Source organism: Trichoderma reesei (assembly GCF_000167675.1).
Source record: "Trichoderma reesei QM6a unplaced genomic scaffold TRIREscaffold_22, whole genome shotgun sequence".
Classification (NCBI taxonomy): domain Eukaryota; kingdom Fungi; phylum Ascomycota; class Sordariomycetes; order Hypocreales; family Hypocreaceae; genus Trichoderma; species Trichoderma reesei.
In genome coordinates, this window is record NW_006711169.1 from 30,892 (window position 1) to 46,824 (window position 15,933).

General features: G+C 54.6%; 4 protein-coding genes across 4 annotated transcripts; 2 read left to right on the forward strand and 2 right to left on the reverse strand.

Moving 5' to 3' along the window:
- Nucleotides 1–354: 354 nt before the first annotated feature.
- On the forward strand, nucleotides 355–2,318 carry TRIREDRAFT_81007 (uncharacterized protein). Its single transcript, XM_006968226.1, has 2 exons — nucleotides 355–2,090; nucleotides 2,171–2,318. The coding sequence occupies exons 1-2, from the start codon at nucleotides 498–500 to the stop codon at nucleotides 2,279–2,281; spliced, it is 1,704 nt and encodes a 567-aa protein (XP_006968288.1). The 5' UTR covers nucleotides 355–497; the 3' UTR covers nucleotides 2,282–2,318.
- Nucleotides 2,319–2,874: 556 nt separating this feature from the next.
- Nucleotides 2,875–5,838, reverse strand: TRIREDRAFT_123445 (uncharacterized protein). The gene is made up of 8 exons (XM_006968281.1): nucleotides 5,595–5,838; nucleotides 5,213–5,443; nucleotides 4,911–5,157; nucleotides 4,569–4,856; nucleotides 4,261–4,512; nucleotides 3,310–4,206; nucleotides 3,136–3,260; nucleotides 2,875–3,066 (listed from the first exon to the last, which is right to left on the reverse strand). The coding sequence occupies exons 1-8, from the start codon at nucleotides 5,689–5,691 to the stop codon at nucleotides 2,966–2,968; spliced, it is 2,238 nt and encodes a 745-aa protein (XP_006968343.1). The 5' UTR covers nucleotides 5,692–5,838; the 3' UTR covers nucleotides 2,875–2,965.
- Nucleotides 5,839–7,220: 1,382 nt separating this feature from the next.
- TRIREDRAFT_67742 (uncharacterized protein) lies at nucleotides 7,221–10,250 on the forward strand (the record flags this gene model as incomplete). The annotated part of the gene is made up of 2 exons (XM_006968227.1): nucleotides 7,221–8,016; nucleotides 8,077–10,250. Coding segments are annotated over 2 exons (2,970 nt in total), but the record flags the coding sequence as incomplete, so codon positions are not given.
- A 3,305-nt stretch (nucleotides 10,251–13,555) lies between these two features.
- On the reverse strand, nucleotides 13,556–15,392 carry TRIREDRAFT_67540 (uncharacterized protein; the record flags this gene model as incomplete). The annotated part of the gene is made up of 3 exons (XM_006968282.1): nucleotides 13,556–13,762; nucleotides 13,848–14,537; nucleotides 14,757–15,392. Coding segments are annotated over 3 exons (1,533 nt in total), but the record flags the coding sequence as incomplete, so codon positions are not given.
- Nucleotides 15,393–15,933: the final 541 nt, after the last annotated feature.

Consider the following 15,933-nt stretch of genomic DNA (forward strand, 5'->3'; position numbering starts at 1 on the left):
GTAGTAGTCCTTGAGTAGGTACCTATTGAAGCTTGAAGTCAAAGGGACTTGAAGCTTCAAAGTTGAATTGATGACTGATGTCTTGATGGTTGTGCTGAGGTGCAAGTACCTGCGGCGGAAGTACCTTTTACTCATCGACCTCAGTCATTGGGTGACTCATTGGAACGAAAATGCCCCAGATTGGCAGGAATACGTCAGTCGCCCCCAGTAGACGGTGACTCGAGGCAAAGTACCCCTCGCTGTGGGCGGCAGAGGAACCGCCACCAACACGGGAAACTCGAAATTTCAGATAAGATAAAAAATCGATAGGCGGGCGATATCGAGTATTTCGTCCACCTTCAAGGTGCACGTTCTCTCCATCTTTTCTGCCTCGTCTCATAAGAGATTGCCTCTTCTTCTGCCTGCTATACGGTGAATAAATCAAGACACAAAGACACACATCAGCATCAGAAACAGAAACAGAAACAGAAACAGGCAAAAGAAATCACCTGCACACCATGGACACAGACGGTGTCGCAGCCTCCCCGGCCGCACCTCACCAGCCACCATACCAGTACACCCCCAACCAGGGCTACGAGCAGACGGAACAGGTCCCCCGCGAGCTGCTGAGGCAGCAGCAGGCCGGCGCCCTGCATGCCGCGGCAGACGGTGAAGCCGACGATGACGACGACTATCTCGAGGACATCTTCGACGACGACGACGTCGACGAGCAGGACGACGAGGACTGGGCCGCGGGCGACGGCGACCTGACCAAGACGTACAACCGCCAGCGGCAGCTCAACGACGGCGGCGCGGCGGCCCTCCCGCGGTCGAACCAGCAGAAGCCCAAGGCCAACACGCTCGCCAGCGTCGACGACCAGGTGTCGGCGCTGGCGAGGCACGCGGCCAAGATCCGGCTCGACAGCGTCAAGCACGATGGCGAGCGCGACAAGGACAAGGCCGACCGGGCGACCAGCGAGCAGGTGCTGGACCAGCGGACGCGCATGATCCTGCTGCAGCTCATCAACCGCGGCGTTGTCAGCGAGGTGCACGGCGCCATCAGCACCGGCAAGGAGGCCAATGTGTACGGTGCGGTGTCGTACGACGAAGAGACTGGCGCGGCGACGCAGAGGGCCATCAAGGTGTACAAGACGGCCATCCTGGTCTTCAAGGACCGCGAGCGGTACATTACCGGCGAGCACCGCTTCAAGGGCGGCTTCGACAAGGGCAACAACCGCAAGATGGTCAAGCTATGGGCCGAGAAGGAGTACCGCAACCTGAGGAGGATATACAGCGCGGGGATCCCCTGCCCGGAGCCCCTGGCTCTCAAGCTGCATGTTCTCGTTATGGGCTTCCTGGGCGACAAGAAGGGCTGGGCGTATCCGCGACTGCGCGACGCCAACCTCCAGGGCGACGACGTGGACCAGCAGTGGCAAGCGCTGTACGTGCAGCTGCTGGGCACGATGCGGCGCATGTACCAGGTGTGCAAGCTGGTGCACGCCGACCTGAGCGAGTACAACATCCTGTACCACGCGGGCAAGCTGTACATCATCGACGTGTCGCAGAGCGTGGAGCCGGACCACCCGCGGTCGCTCGAGTTCCTGCGCATGGACATCAAGAACGTGGGCGACTTTTTCCGCCGCAAGGGCGTCGACACGCTGCCGGACCGGGCGATCTTCAACTTCATCACGGTGCCCGAGGGTCCCGTGGAGGAGCCTGCGCTCGGGGAGGCGCTCGCGAAGCTGTACGAGACGAGGCGGGATGCTACCAACGACGAGGAGGCCGCTGCCGAGGAGGTGGACACGGAGGTTTTCCGCAACCAGTACATCCCGCAGACGCTGGAGCAGGTGTATGATGTCGAGAAGGACGTCAAGCGGCTGAATCTCGGCGAGGGCAATGACCTGGTGTATAGCAAGCTGCTTGCTGACCAGGTTGTTGCGCCCAAGGGCGATGGCGAGGGAGATGACGAGTCGGAAGATGAGTCGGAGGATGAGTCTGGCGAGGGAGCCTCGCTTGATGGCGAGAGTGAGGAGGGCGATGATGATGATGAGAGTCGATTTGATAAGGGGCGGCCGAGGGGGCGCAAGTTTGAGGATAAGGATGAGAAAAAGGTATGGTTTCCCCCCCCTCCTGTTTTGCAACGTGGATGATGTTGAGTATGTTTGATGGACTGACTTTTCTGGGTTTGCAGCAACACAAGTTGGCCGTGAAAGAGGCAAAGCGGGAGAAGAGGAAAGAAAAGATGCCGAAGCACATGAAGAAGAAGCTCGTTTCAAGCACATCTCGGAAAACGAAGAAATAAACATCAAAACAAATAACCAAAATAAAGAAGAGAAATGAAAAAAACAAAAAAGGTAAATTTGGAATATAGAAAAGCATCGTCTTTCTTTCTTTGTCTCTTTCGCATTTCTTTTCGTTCTGTGACAAAAGCTACTTCATACTCTTTACCACCTGTGGCCTGCCTAGTTGGCGGTGCCTAGTGGTGTTGACGTGTATGTCTGGAAGGCCAGGAGAACAACATTGAATGATGAGCACTGATTCTTGTCGCGAACCGCACAGAGAAATTCCTTTGAATTGCTGTGTTTAACGTCCTCAGTTTGAGGGATGGGTAACCGCTTTTCTTGGGGTTTCTGTGCTGTTCCCGCGATATGATTGCAGGGTGATACAGAATCCCCCTTGCGAGATGAATTGTCAAAGAGAGCGCTGACGGTGTTGTTCTCCTGGCCTTTTTCTTGGAATGACGCCACTTGATGGGTATATCTGAGAGATGGACCGGCTGTACGCGGTGATGATGCCTTTGCTTTGGCTAGGTAGATTTTGATCATTATTCCATTCTGCACACTATACATAAGCTTCATCCAATACTCCGTCATCATCATTATCCAAAGCTGGAATCGAAAACTCTACTTTTCTCCTCATTAAAATATCCAAAAAAGGTGACATTTTCCCCCAGAAACACCCGCTTTTACAATTTTGAAATCCGGTATCAGAAGTAAAACTGTTGATGGTTTTGACCTGGCGGGGGTTGCGCCAAAAAGTCAAAGTTGAAGGCGTCGACGCCGGTATTCCACGGATCAGGAGGGGATTCTGAGCACTAACGTTAGCTTTGCCGAGAAATATTGAGGGAGAGGAGGCTGCATGTGATGAGTAACTTACCGACCCAGATGGAATCGTAGAGCTCCATGGGGGCGTTGAACTGCATGGGGTCGACAATGGGCGGGATGCCGTCCATGGCAATGTTGTTGTTCATTTGTTGAGGGTAGGTCATCCTGTATAACGACCTGTTAGCTCACATGCCTGCAATAAAAGGGGGGATTTTACGCTACGCACGCCGACATGTCGTGTATGGATGCTCCGTTCTGCATTTCGGCCATGGCCATGGCTGCGTCCTCGCGGGCATCCGTCACCGGGGCTACTGGCCGGAACGACGGATTCGATATCATGTTGTTGTATCCGCCCTGGCCGTTCAGCCCCAGTTGCAGCGGAGTCCTATTCCCACTGGCCGCGGCAGACAGGTCACCGTCTCTCTTGAGGCTCGACATGTTGACTTGTCCGTGGTCGTAGATGTTTTTGAGGGCCGTGAGTGCTCTCCAAAGGGGGCCGGAGAGCTCAATGTCCTTGTCCGTCTTAGCGACGTGAGCCTCTGGGGAGCTAACCTCCTTTGCCGCCGTCGCAGAAAGAGCTTCGATCAGGTCACCCTGGAGTTGTCGGACCTCGGGGTCTGACTTGGTGTCGGAGAGGAGGCCGAGCAGCAGAGCCGATGACAGGCCGTGGTAGGTGAAAGCCCAGCTTCGCGTGGGAATCACCGAAAGCTGATGCATGGCCAGGAACATGGTCACCGTCTCAGTCAGATTGACCCTGCATCTTTCTGACAAGGCCTTCTTCTGCGCTGGATCAAAGGGACAGTCGCGACGAAGCGCCGGTCGACATGCGACGGAGATGACGAAAGAAGTATGGAGGCGGATGGCGAAGAATTGAAGACGATCCAACGCCGTCTTGCACTTTTCCTTGTCCTGCATATGGGGGGCGGCCCGCTTGCGAAGCTCTTCGACCGCTTCGCAGTTCTCATAGATCTGCTGGTAGCTAGCGGAAGCCATGACGTCGGGATTCAGCCGGCGCGATATGATTTCGATGAGGTTGTACATCATTTCCAGATAAGTATAGTTGCCCACGGATGCATCCGAGTTGTGGGGTATCGGGCAGCTCGGAATGTTTGTCATTGAGCTCCTACAGAAAAACTTCCATCAGCATTATACTCTGGCAGCTTGACAAGGCACTTACCGATCAAAAGACAAGGAGGTCAAGGTATCGTGCCAGACACATGTCCACCATAGCCTTCGCCGAATCATCTCCTTGGAATTGGCGGCAGGGGGCGAACTGTCGCGGCTGCCGCGGATCATTGGGCGATGGAGTCCTAGAGACTGGGCAAGGCGACAGGTGAGGCCCGTGAGTGCCCATGATGCCTCGGCCTTCATGTCGTTGAGAAGGACAAAGTTGGTTAATAGCAATGCTTGGATCGAGTCAAAGGATGGCCTGGTTTGGGTTGTTAGGACACATGTGACGGGATGGGCCGGGCCGGGACGCTCTACCTCAGAAGAAAGTTTGCTAGTCGGAGAAGATGGAAAGATATCTGAATGTACTTTTGCGAATCCTTGGTGCGGATGTGATACGGAGACTCGTGATACTGCGAGCCGACTGCCAAGACGGCAAAAAGGATGGCAAGCCAAGATGCCGTGACGGGCTTCGAGGCCTTGCCGGATTTGGAGGCATTACGAGACCGATCTTCCAGGTAGATCATGAGATTGGACTCGAGCTCATCAATATCCAGTACAAAGCCCCAAAAGGGCTGCGGGATCTCTTTGTACGTGCGGAAGAGCCTGGCGAGTGGGATTAGTATGAGATGCAACTGACAAAGCAAAGACTTCACATACTTCATCACTTCTCTATCTGATGGTAGCTCGTTGGCAATATCACGGGCGAGCCTCTGGAGGTGGTTGGATGACATGAGAGGAAAGGGGGCAGATGTGTCGAGCCCCAGGATGGACCGCATGTCTCGGCGAATGTCCGTCCCGTCCTCCTTGTTGTTTGGTGATTGCTCTCCTAGCAGCGCCGGGATGCTGTTTTGCCCAACATAACGATCAGGCACCGAGTCAGAGTCGTCCTGATTCGTGGACAGGCCTACGATGGTGTTATCATGGAAGTGAACGTGTTACAGAATGATGTGAATTTTTACCAATTGCCGGCGGCCAACTCTCCTGGCGCTCATCCTTGACGGTGTCGTCTGCATCGGACGGCGAGCGAGCCCTCTTGCGGGTGTGAGCGGCGGCGGCATTGTTCTTGCTAGCCGAGGAGCGATTGGGCTTGTAAGAGCACAGCTGAGGGTGCTCCCGCTTGACGCAGTTCTCGCACGGCTGCTGGTTGTCACACTTGACCTTGCGCTGGCGGCATGGCCAGCAAGCGGTCCCTGTGTTGGTTGCATTAGTCTCGCGGCACTGGGTTGTGATTGAGGCCTCTTGGATGACCAGGTAGGGAGAGGTGGCATCTGGCAGTGCTAGCAGCAGCTTATAGCCGCCATGACGACCGGGACATATCAATATCAGACGACTCCGGCTTACCGTATCGAACCTTGCGGTGCGAATGGATGATGCGACTGGCCTCCTCCGGCGTCAGATCGTCGACCGGCACCTGCTCGTCGGCGTCATGGTCGACCATGATTGGATTCGATGCAACAGCCTCAGCGCCTCGGATGATTCCAACTGCATGCGGTGGAGACGAGCGTCCAATTACCAGCAGGTGAGCGTGAGCTGCCGTGAGTTTCTCAGCTTCATCAACGCCGAACTCCGAGCATCTCCATGAAGCGTAAGATGGTGGAGGAGCCGGAAGTGCCTGGGGGGACTTCGCGACGCGGATCAACTGGCGGACCGCGAGCGACAAGCTGGGAATGACGCGACGCCAAGCAGCACGTGACCCGGCAGTCTTCCCTGTGACGGCACACGTGCTTTTTATGGGTCTCTTTCCTTGCAGCTGACGGCTTGGCGGCATTCCCCGCATTTTGCGGGAGAGGCACAGTTTAGCTTTGTTTGGGCTGCATCCACCTACAAGGCGAGGGAAACGCTTGTTGCAACTCAAGTCTCACCTTCTAGGACCGATCGAGCTGGTTGGACTCGGCGAGATCTACTACTACTAGTACGAGCGCGAGCATCGGTGGCACCAGCCAGCTCCAGCAGCCGGAGAGGCCTAGACAGGCCCGGCGAGGCACACAAGGCAAGCAAATGTCTCGTGGGCGTGAGCGGTCGAGCCTGGAGCTGGAGCGCATCATCAGCCGCCTCGACGACAACTTTGCGCTGCAGCTGCGCAAGCCCAAGCACCGCGAGCCCCCGCTCAGCGACGAGGAGGCCCGCGACGAGCAGAGGCGGGTGGACGACATCTGTCAGAGAATCCGGCTGCTGCACTATGGGGGAGACGACCGGCTAGCTGCATGTCTGGGCCGCTTTGAGCAGCAAGGCCGCCTCATCCTCGCCGATGCTGCGTCATGCAGCGCCACGCGGCATCTGTCTACGGCCATTCGGGCTCTGCTCCAGAGGTGCCTGCTGCGTATCCTTTACGATGTCGACGGTGTGGAATCGAGGCAGTGGAGCAAGAGAGTGTCCGAGGACCTAGCAGAATACTCGGCAAAGCGGGCTAGGGGCCGATTATCCCACAGCTACGAACACCACGATGCAGTCGATGCTCTCCCCGTCCGCTCCAGGGACTCTTTCGGGAGACCCGGTGAATCAATGAGATCAGAGGGTCGCCCTATGTATGTGGAGGACGACCTTCCGCCGCCGCCGTCTCCTCCGCCGCCCCCTCAGCATCCCCGCTACGACAGGTCGATTGTTTCCAGTCGAGTGTCCTTTCAGTCTGAAGTCTTTTCTCAAAAGCAGACGCAGGACGAATCCTTTGTTAGCCAAACGACCATCGACTCCAGCTACCCGGACAAGGCATACGACTACCCGCTGTCACAGCAAACCACAGTCGAGTCCTTCTCTCACTCGTTCAGCGTGGGCCAGAGTCGCGACACTTTTCAACCAAACGGGCATTCTCTCCCTCATAGGCCTGATAAGCCCAAAGAGAGGCGAGAGCTTGATCCTCTGCAGTCCAAGAGTTTCGTTGACGGCAATGGCGAAGCCATCGAAGAGAGACTTGCTAATATATGGCGTAAGCATATGGGACTGCTAGAGCTTGTTCTTCACTGCTAACCGAGAGAGCTCGTAGCAAAATTGCCACACCCTGAGTTGACACAAGCGCCACTGGCTGTCATATGGGAGATAACGAGGGCTGCTCTTCACTGCAAAGTTTCGCTGGAGCAGTTCGACCTATTGTATGAGCCAAATGATAGCTGGCACGACCAGACCAACTTGAGAGAAATCGTATCAAGGCACCCGTTGTTTCATGGCAAAAGCTTGCCCCCTGCCAGCGATTCTGCGGCGTGGAGGACAGCAATGACGGACTTTCAAACCAAGGTCAAGACGGCCACGCTTACAGCCGAGTTAGTCTACAACCAGGACGGCGGGCCATTGTACAGTCTTCGACTACAACCATTGAGGCTTGAGCTGGGCCATCGGCTGGCCCGTCGATTTGGTGCTGATCGCTTTCTGGAAATTCTTATTCCATCGCCATCGTCATCATCAGATGAGGACCCCAAGGTGCTGAAAGAGGCCAAGAGCCTTGAAAAGATTGTAGAATGGCTGACAAAGTCACGGCATTACTTTCTCGGGCGGTCCTGGAAGCCGTTCTACGTGCGTGGTGTGAAGGGCAAGAAGATTCCGGCCACAACCCGTAGCACACCGCAGGACAGGGTCTACCTCTTTGCTTGCGACGGCAACAACTTCCGCAGCCCCTCTATAGCTGATGGGATCCCGCCGCTGGAAGAAGCGCTAGAGATCAAGAGGCGCACCAAGATGAAGCTCAGCGGCCTGCTGAAATGGGCTGTCGCCATTGATAAGGAGCGCAATTCTCAGCAGCCCATCGCCAAGCTCTTCTCCCGCTTAGCATTGAGTAAGTGGCAATAGCCCTATCTCTATCTGGAATCCAGCTTACACGAATGACTACTACTAGGCCTCAGCCGCACTTGGCCCACCGTTGTTCTTGAAAAAGAGCAGATTCTCGTTCGGCGCAAGGACCTTGAACGTGAAAAGGTGATGAATGACGGAATTGGTCGTATATCACCAAGCCTGGCCAAGAAAGTTGCCGACGCGCTCGGGTTGTCCGACTGTCCGAGCTGCTTTCAAGGTCGACTGGGAAGCGCAAAGGGCATGTGGTTGATTGATGTGGATAGTGACGATGAGCGGGACTGGGTTGAGATATACCCATCACAGACAAAGTGGGAATGCGACTTTGACGACCCTCATCACCGAACACTCGAGATACGAAATTGGCCATCAGAGTTGAAGTCGGCCTCTCTGAACCAGCAGTTTATACCTATACTAGAAGCACAGTCTCCGGAGCCCGACGGCATGCGCCGCGTGATGGCCGAGCATCTGGAGAGAGCGCTGCACGCCGACCTCGGTGAGCAAGTAGCCGCCATGAAGGAGCCTATGAGTCTCCGGTTATGGATTCATCAATCTGGCCCCTCAAAGAATGACCGTTTGCTGGATGGTTCGACAAAGTTCCTGGCTGGTCTTCCTGACAGTAATGCGGACAAGGTCGCGTTCCTCCTTGATTCAGGATTTGATCAGAAGAAGATGAAATACCTACAGGACATTGTTTGGGACATGTGCAAGAGGAAGGCCGATGTTCTCAAGACCAAGATGAACATTACCGTACCGTGTTCGGCCTATATCTACATGGCTGCAGACTTCACGTCGACCCTCGAAGAAGACGAGGTGCACCTTTCATTTTCCACCAAATTTCAAGCCGATGGCTTTTCCGATACGCTGCTGGAGGGAATGGATATCTTGGTGGCAAGAGTTCCAGCCCATCTACCCAGTGACATTCAAAGGGTGAAAGTGGTGTCGCGGCCTGAGCTGCGAAAGCTCAAAGACGTCATCATCTTCTCTACCAAAGGCGGAGTTCCCCTTGCCCATAAGCTATCCGGTGGCGATTACGACGGTGACATGGCCTGGGTGTGCTGGGATCAAAACATTGTCAAGAATTTCAGCAACGCTTCCGAGCTTAAGAAGCCAGACTTGATCAAGAGCGGATATATACGCAAGATGGACACGAAATTCAAAAGTATCTTGGACGAGGTCGAAAGCAACAACTACTACAAGTATAAGAGTAACACATCTGAGCATCTGGAGGATGCCTGCGCCGACTTTATAGCCCAGGCATTCCTGTTCAATCTGCAGCCCGCATTTCTTGGTCGATGTACAAACTACAAGGTGAAGCTGTGTTACGCACATAACTCGGTTCACGATCGGGCCGCTATACACTTGAGCCAGCTGCTTGGCTATCTGGTCGACCAGAGCAAGCAGGGTTATGTGTTTACACAGGACGACTGGCATCGTTTCCGCACAGTGCACTTGGGAATGAAAAAGACCCTCTTGAACGAGCCAGAGTATGCAAAAGAGAAGGGAACGCGGCTACCTGATAAGGGAGGCCGGCTGCATGTGCTCGATTACTTGCGCTTCGACGTCGCCGAAAAAGTCATTGACGCCGTCTTGACCAGCTTCCACGAATCCATCCACGGGAAAGACTCGGAGGTGCAAACCTATGATTCGGAGCTCACGAAGCTCACCAACCTCTACGACGAGCAGGCCACCACTTCTTCCAGCTGCAGACAGCTCTTGACCCATCTGCGGAGCAGCATCGCTGCGCTCTCGGACGAGTGGCGTGTGAGCATGCGCGACGGGATTGAAAACTCAAAGTTTGCCAACAAGGCCGAGGCTGTCTACCAAAAATGGCTGGACATACAACCGCCGCCCGAGCTGCTGATGAGCGGCGAGTTTCCCGCGCTAGTCCATGACGCAAACAAGGCTTCGGCGTTGAGTAACTGGCAGCTGCTGAAAGCTTCGACCACTTTCAAGAAGTATCACCACAGCGCGCCCAAGTTTGTCTGGAACATGGCCGGAAAGCAGCTTGCCTACATCAAGGCGATGGCGCGAAACGACGCTGGCGAGACGTCAAAGGTGCTTGTGATTCCCGAGATGTGGGGGGTCCTGCGGCCGGACAAGAAGCTCATCACCTCGCTGGCGATACAGAGGGAGGCTGCGCGGGATTCGGAGAGTGCACTGGCTTTGGAGGAGGTGTTTGAGTTTGACGATAATGGCACTGTTATTGACGATGCTTGATGAACTAGACTGTGGGAGCGAGCGTCTTTGAAGGATTGCAGACTGAATTTTTATGGATACTCATGATGTTCATGTTGGACTAGGATTATGTTGGAGCAAATTGTCTGGAAGTGAGAGGCATGGCAGAGGGGTCTTGTGCTGGGAGAATGAACACAATGAAAGTGATGTTTGATTAACAATTCTCTTGTTTGCTTGTATATATTACTATTTCAGATGTCATCAGTCTCTCATACAATTTGCTGTGATGCTTGCAAGGGAGCTTCATTGGAGTTGGAGCCTAAAGTGGGTCCCTCGGCGTTTGCCCAGTTTGGTCTAGCAAACAGCATTGCTCTCCAGATGCAGTTAGATCAAATCGCCCATTGTGTGACGCGGTCATGTGATATAAGGAGCTCATCAATCTCGCGCTCCGCCCTTTTGCTTCTCCACTTTCTTCTTTCTTCCACCTCCAAGGCCCGTGAACGCCTCGAACCAGGGCATCGCCCATCTTCCATCGCCCATCACCCATCGCCTATCGCCTGTCGCCTCTGTCATGGCTCACAGCCCCTCCGCCTACACCCAGGACACGGTCGCCAACACAGACGATGACGACTTGACACAAGCTTCGCTCTCGCCCGGGTCAGTGAGATTTGCCCCCGTGTGAAAAAGCCCTCGTGTGATGGCCCTCGCGATGCCACCAGGCGTTCTGCCTACGTGGATAGCCGTGCCGCTCCACTAGATGGGACCGTTTTCAGAGGCCGTTCTCTGCATGCTCGATCCGGTCGGCACCTCTTCACAGCTGTGTCTAGTGATGAGGGTCGGGATCTTGAAGGCCGTGGAATGAGGCTCGCCTCTCCACCTCCGGTTTGCAATACCGTTTCTGATGCGGTCCTTCTTGTGTTGAGCGGCGCGGGGTTTATCACCCTTACCATTGGATGGGATTGTCTCAGTAGGCCGTTCTCTGCATGCTTGACCGTATCGGCACCTCTTCGCAGCTGTGTCTAGTGATGAGGGTCGGGTCTTGAAGGCCTGTATGGAGGGCAACCTCTATCTAGCGCCGGTTTGCAATACCGTCTCTGAGACGATTCTTTTTGCTGGTGAGCGGCAGGGCTTATCACCACGTTCTTTTATCTCACAACTAGTTAGGATCGCTCTCGGCAGATTGTTCTCCTGCATGCTTGATCCGGTCGGCACCTCTTCACAGCTGTGTCTGGTGATGAGGGTCGGGATCTTGAAGGCCGTGGATCGAGGTTTTCCTCTCCACCTCCGGTTTGCACAACTGTCTCCGAGGCGATTCTTCTTAGTTGAGCGGCGGCGTCCATCACCACAACCTCGTCACTAGATGGGATCGCCCTTGGTGGATTGTTCTCTGCATGCTCGATCCGGTCGGCACCTCTTCACAGCTGTGTCTGGTGATGAGGGTCGGGATCTTGAAGGCCGTGGATCGAGGTTATCCTCTCCACCTCCGATTTGCAAAACTGTCTCCGAGGCGGTTCTACTGTGCTGAGTAGTGGTGTTTGTTACTTCACGCTTGAACCTCGTCAACTCGATCCGATTCCCTATCCTATAGACATGGATGCTCCTGATGTAAACAATGAACTGACGCGCGTTAGGCCGAGCCGACAATATCAGCACGGCGATGATGACGACGATGAATGCATTGGAAATACAGACCTAGACAACAAGGAGGGATATGATGTTGAAGATCCGACAGGGCCCAGCTCCCTCCAACCAGCGACAAGGTCTGAAGTCACCAAAATGTACTGCTCAAACACGACAGTGTCTTGGACCGATGGAAACGGCGACATGCAATCCACAGATTCTTTAGATCTTGATATCGCCATCGACCACACATCCAATACAGCTTTTCTGAGGCTATGCGGTGATATCTATATCAAGTGCAGCAATCCTTCCAATAGGCGGGTCATCTATCTATACATTCGTCCTGAAGTCATCAATTCCGTCTCGTTTCGAACAGATAACAAGGCGCGGTCGCTGTGTTTTTCATTGCAACGGAAGCCTGATCTGATCACTCCCAAAGAGCCCATCAACGCCAAATTGAGGAGCCAGGCCCTGCTTGATGCTATCATGGTTATATCCGCAGTGACCAATTTCACTGTCCGCCTCAACAGCTCCGACACGACTCCTTCAAAAGTCTTGAAGAAAGTTGCCTTCATCTTTTCACCCCGTCCGACTTGGAATGCCGAGCTCGGCAATCTCGACAGATTGTATGACGGCTCTGGGGGTCAGATCGCCAACGCAGGCATAGCTGTGAGCACTGTGAGCACTGTTGAGGCCAGCACTGAATCCGAAGACAGTGCTCGCACTGATTCTGAAGCACAATCTCCTCCGGCCTATCGACCAGCATCCAGTAAGCCTATATTCAGACTGCGCTGTTCAATGCCTGTACTGACTCAACGTGACTATAGAAAAGCGCAAACGTGATATCCCTGATCCTGAAAGCGGCCCTTCATCGGCGAAAAGTGACATGCCACCCATCAATGTCATGCTCCGTGAGATGGAAAAGCGCATACTGAAGAGTATTCAACAGCTTGGGGATAAGCTGGACAACGCCGATCCCTGCCGCTATGACACGGAAGAGAGAGAAGACGTATTGGCAGAAGTGACACAGCGGTGTGACGACGAGTACATCAATCTGAAGGTCGAGTCGACCGATGTGTTTGAGGAGGTCAAGGAGGATGTCGAACGTGTGCTGAATCAAGTGGACGATGACGTGAAAGAAAGGATTGAAATGATGCAAGACGAGCTTGACGAGAGGGTCGAGAGCATTGCGCTGACGACGGCAGTGGCGGCGGCGGAAAAGTACGTCAAAGAAACGCTGCTGAATGCAAGCTGGCGGATAGATGGCAGCATGTCTTTGCAGAGGGAGACTTGAGCTGTTGCCGTTGTTACGATACTTTCACGAAGCTGATGACCCGTATCATGCTTGGAACATTATGCGCTTAACTATACAATATCTACAACTAATTACAATATGTGACACTCTAATCTCTGAGGTTGACCATTCTATATCCCTCTTGATGGCCGTGCCCCAGTCTCCTCCTTCGCCAAAAGTATGATGCCACGTAGACAACTCCGGCAACGCTGAAGATTGAAGCTCCCATGACGCCTACGGTGCTCGAACTTGTGGTTTGGCGCTCGGCGGATGTCGAAGCTGATGGTGACGTTGACGCTGCTGCTGCTGCTGGTGCAACATTTGAAGGCGAAGGCGATGTAGATGCAGATGCTGATGCCGACGGCGACGGCACAGGTGGAGGAGCCGGGGGCTTCAAGGATACGATATCGCTCGTGACCGTGATGGGGTTCCCGCCATCTTGGAGATCGAGGACGATTGTCGAGCCCAAAACGTCGCCGGAGGAGGAGACGGCTGCTGCGGCGACGTATCGGCGAGTGGTGTTTGTGTTTGTGCTGGTGCTTGTGCTGGGGAGGGTGATGATTGTTTCGAAGCCTTGGCGGGGGGACTGGATGAGGAGGTTGGTGTGGTTGTTGATGGTTTTGTGGTCGTTGGAGGCGAACTTTTGATGGTGTTAGCTGTTTTCTCGCACGCATTGAAAGGAGAGAGGAGAGGAGAGGAGAGAATAGGTGAGAGAGAAGGCTTACAATTGCCCATGAAGAGACTTCTGTTGCTCCATTCCAGGAGACGTAGATTGTGGCGTTGTACGTGTTGTTGTTTGGTGCGTCGACGGCGATACTAGGCGGCCACGAAGGCTGGCCCTTCCAGTCCCCCTTGTGCACCCTATAAGCAAACATGTCCGGCACGGCCTCTACTCCGCCGATAGGACCCCTTTGGACGTCGAGCACGGGCGTGCCGTCAGGAGCGTACTCGACGAAGCTCGGGTTGTAGCCCCAAGCGGTCATGATGTTGCCATTGCTGAGCGATTGGTAACCGCCCATTGCGCCGGAGTTGACGCCCTCTGGATGGAAGAACTGGGATACGAGGCGGGCCGTGTGCAGGACGGGGTTGATTGCGATGCGGAGGGCGCGGGAGGAGCAGTGCTGCGTTTCTGATGATGAGGAAGAAGGGCAGAAGCCGGACTCTTCGCCGTGGTTGTCAAAGAGGGTGATGTGCGTCTCCTCCTGTCCGTCTGTCAGGGGAGATGATGAGGAGGAGGAGGAGGGGACGATGCGGGCGTCGTGCTGCCAGGAAAAGTTTGTGGCTGCGCCGCCGGAGAGGTCGGTGAATTGGTTCTGCTTGCCGCCGAGGATCCAGAGCGGGTGGCCGGTTTTGTGGTCGATGAGGGTGAGGACGGAGAGGTGGCGGGCGGAGACGAGGTAGTCGCCTTGTTCTGTCTGTTTTTTTTGCACGGAGTTGAGATGTTAGTTGGTGATTCTGTATGGTTTGTAAGTGGGAAAAGGGAGGGGAGGGAAGGGTGTTTGTCAGCTTGCCTTTTGGATGGAGTTGATGTGAAAAAAGTCGAAGCCAGAATCAGGGCTCACGCCGTATGCGTCGGTATACTCGGCATACGACTGATCAATGGCAAAGTACTTGGAGGCGTGCCAGTCAAAGACCAGCTCGCCCGTCGCCAGGTCAATCTCCTGAAAGCCGCTGTCCATGAGCAGCGCGTCCTCGGGCCCACCGACGGGCCGGCAGTCAAAGGGGATGTTGAAGTAGGTCGAGAAGATGACGGTGCCGGCGTCTGTGACGCTGAGCTCGTGCATGTCGGCCATTGCGTCGTTGAGGCCCTGGGCGGTGACGTTGTAGCGCAGGGTATACGCCTCGTCAAAGAAGAGGCAGTTGCCGTTTGCGTGGCCGCGGGTGTGGCCGCCCTCCCAGAAGGCGAGGTAGCGGGTGCCGTTGACGAGGTGGGCGCTTGAGGCGTATGTGTTTTCGTACTGCTGGTCTGCGTAGACGAGGGACAGGTCGCGGGCGTCGAAGATCATGGGGCCGGCCTTTTGGGTGCCGTAGACGGTGCCGAGGAAGATGTGGGAGGCATTGGAGGCGCGGCTCGGATCGAGATGGTTGATGAGGAAGATGGGGGCGGTGAGCGGGGAGGAGCGGAAGGTTTGGCTGGGGAAGTTGGCGTGGGAGGTGGTGAGGGTGGTGAATTCGGAGGAGTTTGTGAGGGGGGGGATGTCGGCGAGGGCGGAGGGGGCGAGGAGGGTTGTTGCGAGGAGGAGGAGGAGGAGGAGGGGGAGGTGGAACATGCTGTTTAGTGAGATTGGCCAGGTGAGGGTATAATGGAGGATAGACTTTGGGGGGAAAGTCTTGCTGGTGTAAGTGTGCGTGTCGAATTTGGGTATTTAGAAGAGTCTCATTGCAGGTTGAAGGGGGAATATCTGAAGCGGTTGAGAATTATTCGCCGAGTGTTGTATGCTGAATCATGTAAACGAGGCTCAACGCAGAAACATTACAACAAAAGATGTAAACGGACGAAGAATTAGTATAAGAAGAAGTCGTCTTCGAAAACAACAACAGAAAACAAGACGGATACAAAACAAGTTTAACAGGTGTGACACAAAGTACATCATCCCGTGGTCTTATAAAGCCATTTTTTATCGTCGGGGATCGTCATACGCGGCCTCGACCCCTTTTTTTTTCGTTTCCGAGTCCACATCGCACTGCTTAAAACACAGACTTTGAGCTATGTGTGGCTCAAATCCATCAATGATCGGCATCGACTTGACCGCAAAGGCAAAGTCGTTGAAGCGCCTAAAGTTGACGGGTTCCATCAAATGTTATGGAGCA

Coding starts and splice junctions, on each gene's coding strand:
- TRIREDRAFT_81007 (XM_006968226.1), top strand. CDS start 498: ATGGACACAGACGGTGTCGCAGCCTCCCCGGCCGCACCTCACCAGCCA. Junction 2,091..2,170: donor AGGATAAGGATGAGAAAAAG/GTATGGTTTCCC, acceptor CTGGGTTTGCAG/CAACACAAGTTGGCCGTGAA.
- TRIREDRAFT_123445 (XM_006968281.1), bottom strand. CDS start 5,691: ATGGTCGACCATGACGCCGACGAGCAGGTGCCGGTCGACGATCTGACG. Junction 5,158..5,212: donor GAGTTGGCCGCCGGCAATTG/GTAAAAATTCAC, acceptor ACACCATCGTAG/GCCTGTCCACGAATCAGGAC. Junction 4,857..4,910: donor TCAGATAGAGAAGTGATGAA/GTATGTGAAGTC, acceptor CCCACTCGCCAG/GCTCTTCCGCACGTACAAAG.